The 21,904-nt window shown below is 41.0% G+C and overlaps 1 protein-coding gene across 1 annotated transcript; it reads right to left on the bottom strand.

Annotated features, from left to right (window-relative positions):
- Nucleotides 1–2,192: 2,192 nt before the first annotated feature.
- On the bottom strand, nucleotides 2,193–21,346 carry tspan17 (tetraspanin 17). The gene is made up of 8 exons (XM_071531499.1): nucleotides 20,785–21,346; nucleotides 13,623–13,673; nucleotides 11,827–11,973; nucleotides 10,776–10,946; nucleotides 10,172–10,297; nucleotides 9,643–9,690; nucleotides 7,739–7,855; nucleotides 2,193–7,453 (listed from the first exon to the last, which is right to left on the bottom strand). Exons 1-8 carry the CDS (start codon nucleotides 20,869–20,871, stop codon nucleotides 7,388–7,390), a joined length of 813 nt encoding a protein of 270 aa, XP_071387600.1. The 5' UTR covers nucleotides 20,872–21,346; the 3' UTR covers nucleotides 2,193–7,387.
- Between the last annotated feature and the right edge of the window lie 558 nt (nucleotides 21,347–21,904).

The following is a 21,904-nucleotide window of genomic DNA, read 5'->3' as shown; positions in this document are numbered from 1 at the left end:
CAGCAGAGATTGCATCTGGACTGCATCAATTTTAATGTGTCATGCTCATATTGAGCCAGTGAATTTGAAAAATGGATTTGTTGCATAAATCAATTCAAGTACCAAATTTGTGAACACAAATTGAAACTGAATGTGAACTAAATTTAACTTTTAAGTATAATTTAAAATTTGGTTTTCCCCAATTCAAATTCAATTTTCTTATTTCAGGTTGAGCTCTGTCAGTGATAATCACATTCTATTTTAAGCCAAATTGTGTTCACAAATTCAATTTACAAATTTACTTATTCAACAAATTAATTTTTAAAGTTGGTTCAAGCATTACAAATTCAAATGTATGCAGTTCAAATACAATCTCTGCTGGCACTAATCTCTTTCCATACTTTTTCCATACTTTTTCAAGGCCCTAAATCACTAAAAAATGTAATTATCTGGCAAAACATAAAGCACTCTGTGTGTAATAAAAAAGGTAAATAAAGCCAATCCATCATATTTAATTTTGAGAAAATGAAAAATGCCATAAAGGGACAATTCTGACTTCACACATCATATTAAACCCAAATCCTTAAACAAATGCTATTTTGTATACTTGGCTCATACATCAATGCACTCACTACATAGCTTGCCAAATAGAATATATTCATAAATAATGAAATTAAATGATGCCTTACCTAACAATATAGCTTGGAGATAAAAACGATTTTCACAGTGCACACAGGTCTACAGAGAGTCTCAGGCTTTCCCAGAATCTCATGGATCTATAATCAATCCTCTTGATCTCAGCATTCAGATACTCCTCACCATTGTTCCCACCATGTTTCAAGGTTCTGTCTTCTTTGTGGTTTGTGTGACATTACAAATTCACACTGAACCGCACAGAGATGTCAAGGCGCCACTGAAGGTCTAAAATAAGGTTAAGGGAGATTATCCATGGGCCTTAGGGGTCAGAGGACAGATGCGATAGTGCGGCCTGCGCTCTCCAAGAACTGCAGAGAAGGAAGCAGGACCAGAGGAAAGCAGAATGATCGACTATCTTTCTGCTTATACATTAATAATATAGGAAACCTCGCACCAGTAGCTCAAAGTAGAAAGCCATCGTCTGGCGTGGCATTGGCAGATGCATGATTACAATCTCATAATTAAATTTCTGAATTTCACTTATGAGGGAAATGGAGTTGTATCTAGCAGTGATATCACCGAACTGTACCCTTTAAATGGTATCAAATGGTCTGGTTTTGAACGATGAAATGACATTATGTGGATATATGAAAGCTGATTGTTGTGGCCTACAACTCTACATGGCATTTCCTGCACAGATAAAAGGGCAGTCATATATAACTGCTTTGAATCAAGTCAGGAAAAAGAGATGATTCAGTTGCTGTTTATTCAGCCATAAAATGGGATGCTTTATGTAAACAGGAACGCCACTGAATCTATGAATTTACATTTTTTATTAATTGTGTAAGTGGAAGGACAGTTAGGTTTTATAAGTGAACATTCACTGCTGTCTCCTGTGGCCTGAAATTCCGCTATAACATAAAAGCCATTTGATCGTTGAAGCATGAGTCCAATAAGTCATTCGTCTATTGTTTGTGAAGGAAAACGGCTCCAGTCTGTGCGTCTTGGTGACACCAGATTAGAGGTTTTCCTTTTATCTTTGGGATGCTTCTCCACAAACATACTCTGAACTCTCTGAAGTTGATGGACTAATTTGGTTAAGGAGGCATTTCCTTCAACATTTCAAAGGAAAGCTGAAATAGCAACAAATAAAATGGGCATGACAGATCAGCTTTAACTACTGTGACAGAAACAAATATAGTCAGAAATGGCCCATCTCCAACAACCATTAATGAACAAAATAACCAAGACTTTATACATGCTTGGTGTGTGTGTGTCTAGCACAGAGTTTTTGCTTGATTTCAGGGAAAAAAGATGGCGTCACAAAACAACAGTCAGTCTCAATTTACAGAGTCACTGTTTGTCTCCCTCTATTGGCTGACTGCCCCGTCACGTGACAAATTAAAGCATTTTCTCATCATAGGACAACAACAACAACATTCCTGTGTATTTGGAACAATACTTGTAGCATACGTCCTTAACTCTTAGGTTATGTCTAACAACCCATGATTGTAGACCTGCAAATCGCAACCCATTTCTTTAGAAAAGAAAACACTTCTCCTTTTTCATAAATCCTTTAATATATGAAAGGCATATTTTAACACATGTACAGTGTAACAGACCTTGTCCCACAGTTATCTTACTCATTTTCAACATTTCTTCACAAGCCTTCAGACTAGGCAGGTCTAAATTAAAACAAAAGAGTGGATGGATGGTACGGCGTTGTTTCTTACAATTTGCTGCAATCGAGAAACAACTGAGAGCTGAAAATAGAGTAAAATTGAATAGAAAGTTACTGTTGTCTATTTTCACAGAGGGATGTTTAGTGTGGCTCCTGTGTGGGCAATGGATCCATAAAGCACTGTATCCATATCCTTTAATTGTGAGAAATGCTGTTAGTTCAATGTCAATTGTCTAAAATGTAAACCCCATCATAAGCTAATAAAACAAAGAGTGCTTTTTCATTCCAAATCAGATCAAGCATCAACAACTGTCATGACCTTGAATGGAGATAGCAGTAATATCCATTGTAATGCTTGCTCACAAACAAGTCAATTATGGTGATTCTCTGTGGCTTTTACACCCACTCTGATGTGAACAATGTCTGCACACGATGAGGTAGACTTGGGAATGTTCAACGCACTGCTTTGTGGGAAATGTAAACACGAATGCCTTACTTTTTTTTTCTTTCTAGCAGACTTCAAGGCTTGAACTGAAAGCTATTTTTTTTCATAGCACAGAATAGATTATCTATGTCATTATGACAATCATTCTTTTTATTATATGAAAAAGAAATTAAAAGGTTCAGTCAACCAGGTGCACATCATTCATAAATGCATAATGTTGAGAATCACCATACGCGGTGGAAGCATTGTGTCTATAATGGATACTCATTAAAACCCCTTAAGACAGAAGTAATGATATTTAATGATGTTTACAGCGGCTGAAGAGAGATGAAAACCAAGACATAGTTTACCTGCTTGCTTCTGATGATCACTAATGCTTTGTGACCGCATATAAACTGACATGTAGGCCAGCACACACACCTGGCAGAGGAAAAGAGGAAACCAAACATACTGGAATGCTTGTCTGCTTTCATGCTCACCAAAAAAACATTTCAAACATTTATGAAACAAAATCTGAATAACCATATCGAACAGACCTCGCTAAAGACATCGCTTCATTCACATTCCTAAATTTCACATCTGTTGTGCATTGCGCTGCATAAGGGTAGAGAGAAATGACTAACTGAGGGTGGAGGAATAGGTCCATACTAATATAGACTTATACATTCATGGTATGCATAAGGCTCCTCCTCGGGAATGATTTAGCCGCCCACGGGGGAAGGAGAGAAATTAAGGGGGCAATTCATGTTGCAAGGCCATTATGATAAAGGACAAAACATAATTAGCAACCTGCTCTCTTGCCCCCTACATAAAACGAATACAAAACCAAATTCTCTAAAAAGGCGTTAAAACAAAACATATTCTAGTGATAAGTAACCTTTGTAGCGTCTGCATACTGAAGTCCTGTCACACACTGCTAGCTATTACGGCATTACTGTCCTTATTACCAAGGTGACTGTCTGGTTATTCTGATATCCAGACAAGGCGGCTGGCTGCAAAGTGAACAGGAGTGCTTTTTGTTTAAGACGTGCACTCTGTGCTGAAGCACTAACTTTGTGGAAAACAGACACCCATGACCTCCATCTGCCTGCAGCCAGATCCTGCCCATCACTCAAACAGCGGCCCTCCATTTCAGCATGTACGACACAAAATCATCTTGCATGCATGAACAGAGATTTATGGGGAAGGGATGGTTAAGACCCTGAGCAACCTCTTCCAATTAAGGGCGGTTAAAAAAAACATAAAAACACGTCAAAGATTTGTTGAACAAATTAATCACAAATTGTCAGTTCCAACCAACTTTTAAAAGATTAGGTTAACAGACAGAAAGGTGTGGAGAAAACACTGGTTTCATCCTCATCTTATAACATTTAGTAGGGCGGATTGATTTACAATAGTTACTGAAATGAAAGCGCCCCAGGCAAATCTATAATATCAGGGTGAAGAAAAAAAAAAAAAATCTCATCGCAGTTGTTTTCACACTTATTCTCACATCTGTCCCAGAACATATTGATGCTGAACAGCTGGCGAACATGGCACCATTAGGTGAGAATTTACAAGAGCTTTGTGTTTTATGATTAACATTTCCCTACATTTTATTGAAATGAAACACGTCTGTGTTTGATGTGGAGCGGGCTGCGCTCTTACCCATTGATCACACTTAATGCATTGAAATGAATGAACTTCTCCTATGGAAATGAATCCATTTCCAAAGAGGGAATTCATTGCTGCTCCGTCATTCTGTTGCAGATGCTGCGATGCAGGTGTTGCATGCACTGGATTTACGCATTCAGAGTGCAGGACTAAATTAAAATGAATGTTTTGTCCTGTCTTTTTCTTTTATTAAACAAGCTCACTGTGAAGATTTATTGATAAGGACATTTCATCAGTGAATCAGAGTTGCAAGGAAAATGTTTGCTGCAAAACTGGATATGACAAACAGGACTCAGCATGTTGGAGCCATGGGATCCTTTTGTAGAAGTCTGCACATATTTTGTATGTATTTTGAATGCAGTATGGACAAAGTGCGATCCTGGCATTAGAAACAACACCTCAGAATGACAAGCTCAGAAATGGGAACAAATCAGATGCAAATTTAGATGTTTCGAAGTGGAAGTGGGCGGGCCACGGCAACAGAAGCTATTATCAGCTACATGTCTTCGACTGTGGCCCGCTGACTCAATGAGAGACGGGCTACAAGGGAACGCCAGGAAGCCCTACACAGTCCAGGAGAACAGCAACCCCCCCCATCTCCCAACACACACACCTGAGCTACACAGGCAAGAAGGACTGACAGCAGACAGCAGTACAGACCTAACATACAGATTCACTCAGTGGAGCGGGGCAATTGTGGTGTGCTGTTCACTGGATAGTAATGCTACCAGTCTTTCAGCTTGTTCGCATTACAATTCAAAAGGTGTCGCTTGTTTCGCTGAGCGTATGGATGGACCTGGACGTGTACATGTGGTCGAGTAAATCCCCAAATTCTGCTGTACTGTGTGTATTCACATGAGATATTGCTACAACCAGAAACAACTTTAGTGGTTAAATGCAGACACTAAAGTACAAATTAACAAGTTGACCCCGTCACTCCAACTGGTCACACTAGAAACCGCATTCTGTGAGGGTCTGATATCAAAAAGGGGCAAGGGCTACAGTTTTTCCCCTGCTTCAGAGTAAATGAGCAATTTAATGCAGTGTGTTTTTGATCATGAACAAAGGGCAAAATAAGCTGGGGAATACAAAGTGTAAACTTTGTGTTGACAAAGAACAAATAAGCAGAATGAGGCCCCAGCATACTTTTGTGTATGGTAACAATAACAATATGGCAAATTTCTCATAAGCCATCATGTAGGCATTGTTAGCTTGGTTACTGTACTAAATATCAATAATCTAGTCAAAGTTAAAGCAGCATTCATGTTATATTGAGATTGTTACTAATATCAAAAGGTAACAGCATGTATTTACTATTCTATTTAAAAACCAGTCCAAATAAAAGAGGAAGACAATTCAGACACAACATTGGAATAAAGATAAAAGCGATACTGACATTTTTAGTTTTGTTTGTTATTTCATTTAAACTGGCACTTTCCACATACTGGGGCAAAAGGTTTAAATTCACATTTTGGTTAACTAAGAAATGTTTTGTTAGTATTGCTGCCATTCCATTCCTGATAGAAACCAAAGAGTAGTAGCTAGACAAAAACTTGACACTATTTGGTTTCCATTAGGACTGCTAGCAACAAAAACAATAACAAGGCGTTTCTCAGTTAACTGAAGAGTCAGAGGAAGAACAGGTGCCCAGTGAAGTGAAATAACGAACCTAAATAGAAAATGTTGCTGTATCTCTACATAGGGACAGCAAAAAAAACAAGGATAAAGTCTTAAAACAACTGGCTTATTCTCTTATTTGCACACACAGTGGACAAAGTAAAAGCATAAAACCGTACTTGGTAACATAGGTCAAGTAAGAAGGCCCCAAACCAGCAATCCCATGTGCTTCAGGGATGCTCAAAGATAAACAACAATCTCTACGATCAAACCCTTTTCCCTGTATAGCGTAGACCCAACTATCCTAACCAGGTCATTCCATATAATACAATACAACAACCTTCAGTAAAGCAACAGATAGGGGCAAACAGGGGGTCAGTGTTTTTCTTCATCGGTTAGTTAGATTGAATAAACATGGGAAAAATAGATATGCTTTTAGCCTGTGGCAGAAAGCAGGCTGTTCAGTAACATACAATGTTGGCCAGAACCTGAGGTACTCTGGGGCAGGGATGAGAAATTCCATGTCAAGAATAGAAAAAAAAGAAAAATATCACTGAAAAGTAATGGCACTTTTTACATTTTGAGTTGGAATTTCAATGTTTTTCCTCCTGAAATGATTAGAAATCACCCACATGACCAGCCAGTGTTCAATCTTTCAGTGGTCATAAAAACGTTATGATGGAGAAAACAACACGCATAGGAATCCATGTGTTCGTTGGCCAGCGAGCCGCCCATTCTCTACAGCAAGTGGGAGGGCATGTAAAAAAAACAAGACCATAAAGGCTTTTTTTTTTTGTAAGGACGGGATGTTCAAACCCTTGTGGACTGAGGCTGTGTGACAAGGTGATGTGTGACCTGTAAAAAAGGAGTTAACCTCTTCTATAGCTGTTTTTTTTTCCTTTCCTACTTTCATCCACAGCATCCGCTCTCCCGGTTGACAGGAGTCCTTGTGCAACAGCATCCCATAAATACACTCATCCAAAGACCGAAATCAGAGGAAAATAGAAAGAAGAATCCAACTCTGAAGTAGATAGACAGTCCCCTGTGTATCTGGGTACATTCCCAGCTGAGTGGTAAACAAAGTAGTTGAGTTGTCTGTTCAGTTTTAGTGGGATTTTTTTTTCCCCCCGCTGCAAGTGTCACTGATAAACAGGAAAGTAAACTCTTTGTGTGTGTCTGCATGCGTGTGTGCAGGTATGCAAATGTGTGTCTGCGTGTGTGTGTGTGTGTTGCTCAGCTCAGTGGCAAAGTAGGCAGAGCTTTGTGTTCTTGGCTCTCAGTCTTAAGCTGGATGGGAGTTGTTGTGTGCTGGGTTGTCCTGGGGAGGGCCTGAGGGGAGGAGTTCCCACAAGTCACCTCTCCTGTGACTTCTGGCATCACCAGTTGGCTTTGACGGCTTTGACATCGCTCACCAGGTTCTGAGCGAGGCAGATCCCAAAAATCTACACAGGGAGCCACACAGGCCATTAGCTCACTTATATTCACACAAAATGAGATCACAAGTAAGGGCATTACTGTTGAAAAAAGGAGGGACTGCTGTATGTTTGGCCACACTGCAGTGATTGCAGGGGTTTGCTAGATGTTGTGTATCCTCACCACTAGATGGCAGTGATTGCCCAAAATCACAACACAGCTTATACATAAAGACTTAATTTCAAGGGACGCACCGAGCCTCCTTATGTAAATGCCTGCAAGTAAAATGAGCCATGAAAGAGGAGACTCCTTACCTGTAAAAGTGCAATACCAACAAAGATCCCAGCTACTACAATCAGGTTATCCTGAAGCCACTTCTCAAACTGCCCCACGCAGCCTTTGGTGTTGATATATTTCTGCTGATCCAACTCCTTTTCACAAACAAAAACAGACAAACAGGAAATTATAAGAGAATGAAGAAAAACATAATCTGTTTGAAATCACATAAAAAAGAGGCCTTTGGATTATGCATGAATCAAACCAAACATCTGAGCTTTGACCGATGACTAATACGAGCGGAAAAACAAATCGGCTGGTGCATCCCCTCTGACACAGATGGTTTTCTGCCCACTGACTCCTTTACCAGGAAGGAGGGCCTGAAGTTGTGAGTGACAGTCCATTCACCCTTCTGTTACAACATGCCAGTATTTGTACATCTAGGGGAACATCAAGGCAGTACATTCTGTGTTTCAAGGACCTTGTCAGGACTGACCAGACAGGCAGGAGCTGTTTCCTGTTACAGCACAGATGGCTGTTTTGTGTTGTTAGAATAAGCTGATGATGTACATGGTCCATTCAGAGACAGCAACAAAAAGGTGTAATTTAGAGCTGCCAATAACACTAAGGGGGGTAAGAATGGGTGTGGAGAAAGGCCTTCCCACAATGCTCTCTTTGTTACTCTTTGGGACAAGTCCACCAAGGAAACCCTTTGTTCACTTGCAAAACCTGGAAAGCCAGCTCTCAACCAATGGGAGGTAAAGGGAGCCCCTTGGCAGCCAATCAAAAAGCAGGAAACAGTATGTTGTTCTGACTGTGAGCTTCCCCTGAAGCTATTTCAGCCCCCTGCCTTTGTTGTTCTGCTGTCCTCCCCATGTCTCCTGCTCTTCCTCTTTCCCACCCGGCACTGACACTCCATAAACAATCTGCACAGGAACTGATTGCGCTTCACTGATAAGTTTCGGTGAATATCATTGGCTAGCGCAGTATCAGAAGAGCACACAGAGAAAATGAATTCATACCAAGTCAGTGGCAGGTGGTTCGCTGTATTGCAGTGCGCCTAGCAACAGCACTCTTTCTGACTGCAGTGCAGTGAGTTGTAACCACCACACCCACACACAGAGGAAAAGGCAACGGACTGGCATAACCCACTGAGTCGCCAATTACAGAGTGTAGTAAGGCTGCTCTCTAGGCTATAACTGGAGCCTAATTATCCCTGTTAGAAGAACAATCTGTTATTAAGGCAAGAGCAGAGCAGAGCAGAGAAGGCGGTGTGCGACTTAACCCTATGCATTCTCCTGTTTCTCCTGTGCTGGCCGACTGGTTCTAGGTATACATGTTTATTTCTGAACAAAATGGGGTGTTATCGTAGGAATTCAAACTTTTTTATATTTATACAGGTCTGTGATCAAGGATGTTTAATAAAGGCAATGTCAAATTTTGACTTGCTTGAGAGGCTCCTTTTAAAGTCATTGTATTTTAAAAAATCCAGCCATTTTTAAAAAAGGCAGACAAGTAGGTCCTTCACAAATGACTTGAATGGCACCCCTCCCTCAACAACTGCTTAAATCCATTCAATCAAACAGGTTTGCAGCATTTGAAGTGGCACACCCTCTGGAATGACTCCACTCAGCAGCTTTGCGTCATTTTAATCAGGGAGGTTGGTAATGTCTGCCAATCATGGTCTCATACTGCCACTGTACTGCATGTGAGATTTATCTAGTATGATTCTATTATACTTATTCCTCCTTTGAAAAAACACATCATGAAGCACAATATTCTTACCCAGAGACATAACATATTTGAAAGCAATGTCTTGAAAAGAGAATAAAAAAATAATAATAAATAAAAAAAATAAAATAAAAAAAAAGTAAATGTATGGTAAAGTATGTAGAGCTCATAAAGACAAGCGAAGCGATGGAAGAAGTCGAGAGATACCAACCCCTTGAAGTCGAACATCATATCCACACTGTGTGTTGATGACGTCCTCCTGGAAGGAACAATACAAAAATGAGAAATCCTCTCTCAAACATGTCACAATTTCACAATGATGTTCAGTGAGTCTTAGTAAATCTGAACAATGGGATGCCAACCATCAACAAAAATAAAAAAGTATACACTGTGTTGGGAGAGTAACTATCTTAAATGTTGTGATACACAAAGGGACACGAGAGTACATGTGCCGAGGCTGCACAATAATGGCTAAAATGAAAGTCCCACTCATTTCGCAAGATATTTTGATCATGATTATTTGTCTCAATTTGAGGAACCAAATATTTTCTTAAATTTTTTTCCATCTTACATCAACATTTTGACTATTTTCAACTACAGTGGATGTTCTAAATAAATTAAAATGTGTTAAAAATGAATGCTATGCCTGATATATAATTATGCATGACTAATTATGTAGCCCTAATATGGAATATGCTCTGCATTGCTTCTCTACATAGTGAGTGTGCTGAAGAACTTACAGCGGGGTCTTTGACACAGCAGGAGAAGGGAACTCCACAGCGCTCCCTACTGGGGTTCAGCTCAGTGCAGTTGAAGTAGATGTTCAGGTTCCAGTCATTGGGGCCATGAGCTCCACAGCATGACCACTGTGACAGCAACAACAGACAGGGATTAACAACCTACTATGACTAATGGGAACATTTAATTTCTCTGATCTGGTCTTGAAATGGCTCTTACAGACTGGCTTGGGCCGGTGTGAATGGGCAGCCAACTTACTGTAGCAGGTAGCTACAACAGATAGTGAGCCACAAATGGTGAGATAACAGCAGATTAAACAGCTGTGACGTCACAGTTGAGCCCGGCGTTTACACACGGGAGCCAATTATCTCAATCGTTTCATTAATATAATTGGATAATCGTATAAAGCAATTACAATCACATTAATCATGAGATTTACTCCATGAAGGGAGTGTCTGACTCATTCTCATCTCTGCCCAAAACTGTAAACAAAACTAAAACTTTCCAGTTAGATAGTGATCTTCTCCAACATTACTTCAGCAGAGAAGCATAAACAGTTTTGAGTGGTGATGACACACTAATTGTAGCTCAGCGCTGCAGACTCACATATTCCTGGGCAAAGTCAATGAGGTTCTGCAGGTCAATGTCATCACGGTAGGCCTTGACATTATTGTTGATGAAGAAGTTGAGCTGGTCTTTGATCCAGTCCTTAAAGACGAAGGCAAGGATCCCTGCAGTCAGCTCGAGGAAGAAGATCAAACCCAGGAACACTGAGAACTGGAAAGCACAAGCACACAAGTGTAAAAACATGTACACACATACACACACAAAGAAACAATGACTCTATCGTTTCCATCAGGGTACACCCAATAAAATCCTTTTTGTGAGGGACCAGGATGAAACACTCCGCATATGTTTTTTGTGCCTTTGTTTGTGAAGCAACAAAGAGCACAACAGCTGTGACGTATTGTCCTGTGCAGGTCTAGTTTTATGCGCTGTCCTGACTGACTGAATGTGAATGTGGCAACAAGACCACAGTCCCAGAGGTACCATTATATCATCCCTTTACAGTAAATGCAGGAGGAAACGGGGGCTAATGATAAATGCATTGGGTCATAAAGAACTGCCCAACCCCAAAAGCCACATCAGCTCCCCACTCTGAAGCCTGACCTACCTCTGCTAATGGACACGGGCTGGAGTTAATAGCTACTCAGAATGGAAGCCAGCAACAAGGCCAGTTTGTCTCTGTCAGTCACATGTTGTTATCAGTGCAGTTGAACCAAAAAACTTCCCAAAATGATGTGTCATGGCTTTGGGCTACGGAATAATCCTCCGCTTAGTTCAGATCATGAGCCAAAAGCAAAAAGGTGCTGATGGAGAAAATATTGCTTGACAAAGAGAAAATGTGCTGGTAGCTTAAGAGGCATGGATCGATGATTCTGACTGTAACTTTGCAATGAAACGAGACTTGGTTTAGCGATGCGATAACACACATTTGTGGCACGCAGTCACCCCTAACATTTGGCTCGGGTGAGTCAAAGTAACACCTGCTACACTGACAGGCCTCGGCTATGGTGTGAGCTGTGGATCTGAAGGTGTGAATTGGTTAAACGTCTACGCGCTGCTTGAAGTTAAGAGGAGTCGAGAGCTGGCTTACAAATTTAAGCAGGAAGGTGTTCTCTCGGAGTGCTCCGATACAGCCGGCAAAGCCCAGGATGAACATCACCGCTCCTACCACAATGAAGAGCCAGACGGGGTCAAAGCCCCCCAGGTCTGTGATGGATGACAGATTGGACAGCACCCCCTGGAGGCAAAGAAGACACATAAATCAAGAGTGGTTAGATTTCTAATTATAATGCTTCTGAAATCAATCTTTCCTATCCTTACTCCAAGGTCTGGGCAAAATATCTTTCTCTACAAAACACAAAGTGACCCTTGAAAAGGCTAAGCTTCTGATGTGAAAAATATGCCAGAAAGAATTCAACTAATGACACAACCAAGAGGAGAGGACCGGGTTGCCCTATGCTAGGTGTGCTGCTTATTAAATAAAAGAAAAAAGCCCAACAAAGATTTTCACCAATTTATTAACAATGCAATCGTTCCACTCTGGCAGATCTCTCACAAGCAATCATGTAACATTTCTCAAGAGAGGCAGAGTTCAGAGCCTTTTGTAAACGGTTCAGAAACAGACCTCTGTCCTTCCTCTCCAAAGGCCCTGCCCCCACAGCCCCGAGGCTGCTGCATTCAAGATGCTTTCCTGTCAGTTTCTGGCCTGCTCCAGTTTCTACATCCTGTTTGCTGCTCATATAGTGCACAAAGACTTGCAGCTATAGTGCTTAAGTTAGGCTACTGCTTCAATGAACTATGGGGCAACTCTAGGTCAGAGGCAACACTGCATTTTATTGTTTTTACCTCATATGACACTGCTGCAGGAGAAACTGGTTTGATTCGAATTTAAGCATGAACCTGAAACAATAATGCAGTCTGTCTGAATGCAGCAGGCTTGAAACTAATCATCTTAGTCACCGAGACCCAAAGTCACCATCAGGCCTTTTCCAGTTCCCACAATTCATCATTCTGCCTAATCCCCTTTAAATTATTCACACTGTTCCACGAAGGTACCCCTGCACAGGCCTATTTGCACAGAGTTCATGACCAGACATTACTAATCAGTACATGTTTCCATGCCGGTGCAGCATTTACTGAACCAACTGGTACAACTTCTGGCTAATTAATGAACAAATTGACTGTTAACTCAGTTGGAAGGTTTTCTGAATGGTGCCATATTCCTTCACACATGAGAGGGTAATGGCGGCATCTGACCTTTCCAGCTAGTGCACTGTGGAAAATAAAACAGTAACCACAGAGGATCCATGGTTACCATAATTTCCCCACTATTCTGCAGCCTAATTGTATTTGTCGACAGACTCTGTCCTAGAGCCCAAGAAATTGCATTCCTGATTGTTGTGAGTCAAATGAATATGTAATTTTGGCCAAATGGCTGTTTATTTGTAGCTGCAGCCTTAATAACAGACAGTTTATTGGACATGGTGCTCCATTTCTCCAGTTCCTGTTCAACTCTACGCCTATTGGAAAAACAATTTGTATGCCAGCTAAACACTGGGTACAACATTGTTAAAAGGCACATATCACACTGGAGCTGCAGAAACATAATTCATTTCCCGAGAGGCCCGAGAGGCCCGAGACACGTGTTCCAAGACCATTATCATGTAATATGGGTTTTAGTGCCATAATGGTGCTTCCATTTTGCATGCGGCGTGAAACTAACCACTTCTCTCAATAACCCTTGTTTCATCTAAATTCCTTTCTGTAACTCTTACTTCTAGCTTAGGTAACAGCAGGAATAATAAGGGGAGGAATTTGAGGCATGCTACTGTAGCAATCATCTTGTACCTCATTGGTGTGTGTCTGCGTGCATGTGTTTATGCTTACCTTCTCCGCCCATGCCCACAGGCCGATACCCAGGAATGCTGCTCCAAGTAACTTTAAAACAAAACACACAGAAGAAGCCACACAGTTAGACAGAAATTGACGGTACCAATTGGTTAGACATACTCAAATTCTCACCAGTTATACAATATTGCATCCCTTGAAGATGTATATCAACTTGTGGCCAGAGTGAATCGTGAAATTATTATTGCTGCTGCTTACAGCCGGTGGGCAGCTTAGAGGCTGGGGGATCTGATATCCTGGGAGCTGCTGTACAGAGGGTCAGGCCCATCTTTCCTATTCCTTCGTTATTAGCCTGCCGTGCGAGTCTAGGGCTAACGCCAGGCCAACCATTTAAAACATGCCAATATAAGAGAACTTCCAAAGTGCTGGATGACTGCTTGAAATGGCCACAGTCTTGGACCACTCCTATGCAAGGATCCAAAATTACAAGCAGTAGTCAGGCTTCAAGATTATACCGATCAGACTGCATGTCAGCAAAAATGTCATCATCCATTTCTGGACAGCGTGCTTTTACTAACAGTCATATAGGCCTAATTTATGCAGGTTACAACTTGTTAGCTGTTCTAAAATGTCATTCATAAGAGATTTTGGATGGTAATGAACTAAACTGAGGCACATTATAATAGCAGAGCCTGATTCAAATAGGCCCATTGAAATCAGGCTAAATCATATTGTTGGGAAGCTGATTAAATCAGGGGAGGCAAGTAAACCTATGGCAACGCATCAGCAGACACCTAACAAGACAAACAATATAACAGTATGCTAAACAGCAAGGCTCTGCGCTCACCCTAATGCCATTTTAAAGCCGTGTTGTTAGCTTGGCCTTGGTTATATAACTGGTTGTAGTGAAGGGTGTGGTGGCTTCAGCTGGAAAGTGACACGCAGGGAGAGTCAAGGTAAGAGATCAGGTAGAGAGGATCAGACGGAGAGAAAGAGCATTAAACCATTTGGCCTCTGACTCTGAATACTCCACATAGATTAAAGAGAGAGAAAACAACTCTCCTCATACAAATCTGAACCTAGAGCTGCACGATTATGTTTAAGACGATAATACCAATTAGTCATCGCAATTATTAATCATGATTATTACATAGCCTATATTTTAAACTACAGTGGTCATTCTAAATCAAAGAAAATGTTTCACTACTGCTGGACTGCTGGAAAATATTTTATTATCTCTGTTTTTAATTGGGCAGGATATAATTAATAAAATGAGGTAAAAGTTGCATCATTGTGAATATCTGTCACTATAAATCTTCACATCTGAGGTGTGATTTTTCACACAACTCATAACTGTCTACAAATTAACTTTGATTTCACACGACGGTTGGGCTTGCTTCCAGGTTTTATAACTATTAGCTTGCATGCATTGCTGCGATACAATGATGAGTGATGATATGTACATATATCTAAATCTTCTGACGATAGCAAGACAAAACATACTCTGGCATTTTATAATAAATCACACTTGTACAAGCAGTGCCTCTATGTATGTGTGCAATATGCTAAAGCAATATTCAGTTCAGTCGCTAATGTTAAGTAGCAAGCAAAGTAGCCTAACTTTACTGTATTCTCCAAAGAAGAGATTAAAGCAGCTGATGAACTAGGGATCTAGAGAGGTGAGATCACATTCAAATTAACTGCTAATAAATTAGTTCTATAGGTCACTGCCACAAATGCGCCATGGGACTATACCATATCTGTACTTGTTATGTTACAGAGCACTAGAGTGGTTGCAATTTGTGCTTCCTTTTTCCAGCATTGCCACTTCAATGCTAGCTGCCCCAAATGGCAGCTGGAGATAACTGTTTGAATTCTGCACACTCCTCAGGCCTAAATTTGTTGTTCTCAGTGGCTGGTGGGGGTGGAGGTGGTGAAGAGGTTCAGCTATCGTTGGTGAGTGAGGCTTTCTCTGGACGGAGTTTTGTATTTCGCTCTGATGTTTCAGTTTGTCACTTCTTGTGTGCAGAGAAGGTTTCCAAACAGTTACCATACCCGACACCAGAAATTAATGAGGGGAATCTGCTGGGTCTCAATTAGTGGGGCGGGACACTCTTCTCTGTGGCAGCCTCCCACATTGTGATTTAGGCTGAGAAATACACCCATGTAAATTTTTTCTTTGGTTGCACCAGTACATATTTCTCTACAAAAAAACAAACAAACAAACAATAAAAAACAAACAATGTTTTGTGTTTTCTAAAGCTATTAAAGAATGGAGATCTCCAGAAAGGAAGAGCTGCTGGAGCTCCGTTCATATCTGCTGACACTGAAACATGTTGGTCTGTCCTCAGTAGGTGACAAAGTACTTTGGAAACTGTCTGACAAATGCAACGGCACCAGATCACACATTCACAATAGTATTTGCTAACTAGAGTTAAAATTACAGTGAATCGGTGCTGATACAACACAAAGCAGAAAATCATTCAGTAAAACACGTTTCACTTTTATGCAGTTTGAACTGTGGGCAAATGTAACAAACACAAGTCGTGGGTAAATTATAATCCATCTCGAGTTAATTATAATCTATCATGGCTGTGTTTGGAAAAACAATTTAAAGCACCATAATCAGCCAGTGATGAATATAATGTGATATGATAAATATGCAGGAATTTTCCATGACACCAGAGTTACTGAGATGTGACATTTAAGGACTGGGGAGCTCAGAAGCCACACCAACAACTGATGACAAAAGTGATCTATTCTGTTATGTTATGGAAATCATTAGTACTGAGCGAATACACAATGACTTGCGGCTTATAAATTACTCAAAACAATTACAGGGTGTCCTTGAGGCTCAGTTGGGGCTTTTGTCGCATGTGATCCCCTTCTCTCTTCCAATTTTTTCTGTCCCACTCTACTGTGAACTATCCAAAAAAGCAGAAATACCAAAAAATAATTGTATTAAAAAAAAGAAGAAGAAACAAAACATCAATACATGCCTGATGCGCATTTTCAACTCCTCATTCTGCTGCTGCAGCACAAAGCATTTCTAAAATAAAACACCAGCCACCAAAAAAGCACTTCTGTTATATGGTCCATTTTGTTATTATTTCCGGCCAAAAGTAGTTGAGTGCATGTCAAGTCTATTTCCGACTGCCAAAGCTTATGAGGCGACCTTGATGGAAACATAAGTGAGGCAGTTCTGTAGGTATCTGTGCCCAGTAGTCTATCATTTTGTTTCAGTGTTTCTGAATGTGGTTCTTACTCAGTGTATATGCAAATTGACCTTTGATCACAAATGCAAAACAGCAAATTTAAACGAATTACAGTTGGCCCGTTGCCTACCTCGCTTCCGTTTTGAATACACTATCGCAGAGATTTGGCCTACCATTAGCCTGTGTCACTTGGTGTGGTTGTGAAATAAGGTTTATTTGTTGTAAGGCTGACCAACTCTATACTTTTAATCTCTTCTGCACTGACTGATGGAAAACCAAAATCTGGTGTAAAGAGGATGTAAACGGAGCTGCCTCATGAAGCCTACTTCATTACTTATTGTGGCACGTTATCTATGTTTATCCAGTCGATACTGCACAATGATACTTTCTAGGCACACCAACATTCATTTCAATGCCCAACATATTTCAACAGACAACATATTAGTTACTGTGCGTGAAACAGTCTCCGGATCAAAATACTGGTGCCACTAAATTATCTGCTGGTGCCACCATTGGAGAAAGTTAAGTCTGGAGCCCTGTGTTATGTGTTTTTACTATTTTAAACCCTACTTACTGGAAAATAAGTTTTTAACTTAAGTGAGTTTAATTGAATGATTGCACTGAATGTGAACTGAACCCTGCCTTGGTACAGTGCTTTCTTTATTTGCTCTTTATCAAATGTTTTCCCACGGTGTGATGTGGGCAAGAAGAGGCAAATTCAGGTCAGTCAGTGAGGGTCACACACACTACCAGTGCTAAACATCATTTACACCACCTGAGAAAATCATTTTCTACAAATCATGTCTGCTCTTAACTGAGCTGTAATCAATAAAAATAAAGTAGAAAGTATTATTGTGAAAAATTAACATTAGGCCTAGATGCAATTTTTCCACAAAATTCCCATGATCATCTTATCGTATCAGAAAAAAGTATTTGTCGTCACCACAAAAAAAATAAAGGCACAGTGGGACTGGACAGAATCTGTGCTTGTTTGGTATTTGTTTTTTTTGTGGTGAGATATTATAAAAGTCCATTAGGGTTTTTTTTAATCGCACCTGCACAAATAAGCAATTTGTTTCTTTTCTTTCTGTGCTTTTTTTAAAATCTTTGTATCTTATCCCTGTGTTTTTAACCACTTTGCTTCTGTGTTTTAACGCTGTGCAAACAAACCATAAAGTCCAGTATTTTTCAGCTGTGCAGATAATGCAGCTACTCAAATCTGACTGTGAGTTCATGTTCTTTCTCCGCTAAGTGCTCACACAGGATTGTGTCCCACTGCAAGGGTTCCTCTCCACGTGGACAGAGGGATTATCAACACTTGAGGAGATGCCCCTCTAAGCCAGCTGATCCTATTAACCTCAACTAACTAGCAGACAAACCAAGCCCCACGCTGCCTGGACACACACACATACACACACTAACACACACACACACTGTAGGCTTACTCAAGCGTGACTGCCCTCTCCCTGACTCCCTAAAACGCTGGATTTCTATTGTGGGTGTCTGTGCTAACGCAGTCCTTGTTGATGATATACGATATCAATAGCATGGCAGACGGGGCTAATTGTGGAGCTTGTCTAACTCCAGAACAGGCAAAACTTCTATGTATTCTGCAGTCCCACTCCTCCACACCTGATACTGCATAATCAATGTATCAAATTGGCTGATTAATTACACAGTGCACAACTGAAACAAGAGCCCACCGTCCTCAAAATGTATCTGATTGGAATGGACTATACAGTCAAGACCTAGGCTACAATGGAGAGCAGAGGGCTGTAGCCAGCTAATAACACACAGCCTGCATCCAACCAACTCAGCAACTTGGTTACAGCTTAACAAGCTCTTAATTACAGCATGCACAGCTTCCAAACATTTCAGCAGCTCGTGCAGAAAATGTGATTAATTAGGTGGATGTGAGGAATGTGTCTATTCTAAGGACTAGAGAAGGTGTGTTGTTCTTGGGTGAGAATGTGTAGCTGTCAACAACAAGCTCAAGTGCTGGAAGAATTCAAATGTACAAGTAGAGCTGGCACTTTGCTCTGTTAGAAAACTCTTGTTTTATTCACAATATTTATCCTCGGTTTTACAAGCACTTTGTCTGAATTTAAACTGCATTTTCAAGCTTGACAACATCACTACAAGAAAGATAAATGGGTTGCTTGATGGAGAATAAACCCCATCTCTCTCCATTTTGGCAATGCACTGGCTTGTCTGTCAAATCCAGTTTCACAGCACACAGACAAGAGGCGAACATCTTTTGGTAATTATTAACGGAAACAGCCAGCAAGCTGGAACTTGTTCCATAGTTTCACAAAGCGCCCAGGAGTCTCAGACACAGGGTTGTTAGCTTGGCCTAGGTGTCCAACAGTCTGAAAGAGCACAATATGAGTCAGACACAAGGCGCAAGACCTATGACTCAGTCTTTCCTGGTTGATAAGCTGGAACACAGACCATCTTCATACAAGAAACAAACTGTGAAATGTATTTTGCGTCACAAAGGGTTGCTTGTGGCCTTGCTTGACAGGTAGGATTCCTTCTGTCTCATAAAAACCACTACGAAGGTAAGGTGTGATACTCCTACATTTCGAAGGAGAGTGCAGTGTGCTGTGGAATGAGGATACAGGGAGGTGGGGAAGGAGGGAGGAAGTGAAAAGGAGTAGGAGTAGGAGGAGAGCCAAGTGCATGTGGATCCCATCTGCCTGATGAGTCCGGCAGGACAAGCATCTGAGGGGAGAAAACAGAAAATCACACCCGGAGCTCCCCCCAGCCTTTGTTCTCACCATCGCTCTTTGTGTGTGTGTGTGTGTGTGTGTGTGTGTGTCTGTGAGTGAGTGTGTGTGTGTGTGTGTGTGTGTGAGTGAGTGAGTGAGTGAGTGAGTGAGTGAGTGAGTGAGTGAGTGAGTGAGTGAGTGAGAGAGAGAGAGAGAGAGAGAGACACAGAGAGAGTGAGAGAGAGAGAGACAATGCTGTCATGCAGAGCCTCAGCACTATAGTGGTGGAAGGAGTGAAAGGGGTGCTTGAAAAGAGGAGGGTTGGGTGGTATTCAGGCCCGTGTGGCCTTTTCCTTCCAACAGTGTGTGGGAAGACCCTCTGGGGCACACAGACACGCCATTCCTTCACCCACTGACATTATATACCAGCCGCACAGAAGCAACACAGACGGGCAACAAGGGAGGGGTGAAGGGGTGTGAACAGAGGAACTTTTCAGACTGGGGGATAGATGGAGGGGGGTGTAACTAACAGCAACTAGAAAAGAGATGTGGGCTCTCTTGCAGTACAATACACAGATGAGGTTGACGCTGTTCCTCAGAAAATAAAAAAACAATTGTGACCACTGACTCAAACAAGGGTATGAAATTAACATTAGGCAAATGCTCCTAAGTCTTTGTCTCCGACTGCTAAGTTTGTCCACTCCACCATCAACCATATTTGAAGGTCTTTTTTCTCTTCTAATACTTTGCTGGCTGATAAAACCGTGGTTAATGATTTTGGGCATTTAACCGCCACTGTGGCCAACAAAGTTTTCTTTCCCAAGTCAAAAGTTTCAGCTGCCCACAAGTCAGTCAAGGAAGACATTATGAAGAAGCAGAGGCCCACTAGGGTTAATGAGTCAAAGATTTAGTCAAAGCAAAGAAGTCTAAGTTATGTTAGCCTAAAATCAGTTATACTGTACACTGTGGTAAATTATTGACTGCCTACAGAACATTCAAGCAAAAGCACCAAACTATTGATCAAACATACAATCAAGCAACAACAGCACACTTACAGGCCCTGAGCTAATTTCTTGGTCAATAGTTTTGTGGTGTATGATATCATCATCATATTAGTGAGACCTCAGGGACCACATCAAGTTCAATACACCAACACCTACGTCCAAAAGAAAGCTAGCTTGCTATGCTAACAGAATATTTAATGTTACCCACCATTGGCACTATTTCCAAACATGTTATCGACAGACAAACGGCAGAAAAGCTGAATTCACTTACCCAAAATATAATGTTGAATCCGAACAAGAAGTATTTTACGCAGCAGCTAACTTCGGCTCCTTTAAAATGATGATGTTTTCTACTCATTCTTCAAGGAATAGTGGCTAGCTGCTGGCGAGCTAGTTAATTAGTACGACTGGTGCTTCAAAAGCTTAGCTAAAGCTGCAGTTCTTGAAGCACTGAAACACTGCTAACGTTAGCTGGCTCCATTAGCTACACAACACTGATTTACTCTCCAGCCAACATTAAAAATCAAAGATACGCGGTTAATTACCTACACCAGCTGGTTTCCTGACGTTAACCATTAGCTTGCTAGGCCAGCTAGCTCGCAACTTATATGGCTAGCATTAGCAGCTAACAACAACAAATCCTGAGGCACTTCTTTGGTGGAAGCCACACACATTCATCTGCAATTCAATCAATATACAACTGCCCTAACGTTAAATTACTAGCTCACAGACAAACATCGAGATAAAGATGATATCCTTTCATCTAAATGTATCCTCGAATAATCTCCGTTACTGTATCTAGCTGGTCGCTTGAGATTTTCATCCTTGTTGTTTCGTGCTGTAAAAACAAGCCCTCGCTGTCAAACGAGGGAACCACTGCTGTGTAGCTTTCGCCCTTTCGCCTTAAGAGCGGCCCCTAGTGTCTCAGTGGAGCTTTTCCCCACAGTGATCCCCAAAGTGGGGTCCGGGGACCTCCAGGGAGCCTTGAAGGGGGTCCAGGGGGGTCCACAGCAAAATGGGCATTAGTTTAATTACAGTTATTTCACTCCTTAGGGAGGTTAGCACAATGAGAGAGTCAGTGTTATACTTGAGGTCCGCCCCTGCACTTTTATTTATGGAAAATTCAGGAAAAAGGAACAACTGTTGTTATCTCCCCATCCACAGTAAGAGTTATATTATACATTTTATATTTTGTATGTTACAGCACAAGTCTTCTGAGATGTAGTTTCTCTCCACAAATTCATATGAAGTCTAATGTGATCTATTTTAAGGGTTTTATTCCAAAATGCTATATATTCATTTTGGGAAAATTTTACTTCCTAAATTTCATCAGTCAGTATTTGAAGAGTTTCATTCAAAAATGGGGTATCCACCATTTGAAAACATTGAAA

Source organism: Centroberyx affinis, unplaced genomic scaffold (genome assembly GCF_046629955.1).
Source record: "Centroberyx affinis isolate AG114_WGS23_722 - 3 ecotype Tasmania unplaced genomic scaffold, CSIRO-AGI_Caff_v1 ptg002087l_1, whole genome shotgun sequence".
NCBI classification, from domain to species: Eukaryota; Metazoa; Chordata; class Actinopteri; order Beryciformes; family Berycidae; genus Centroberyx; species Centroberyx affinis.
Note: the sequence above shows the minus strand (reverse complement) of the source record. Positions and strands in the feature narration are given on the sequence as shown.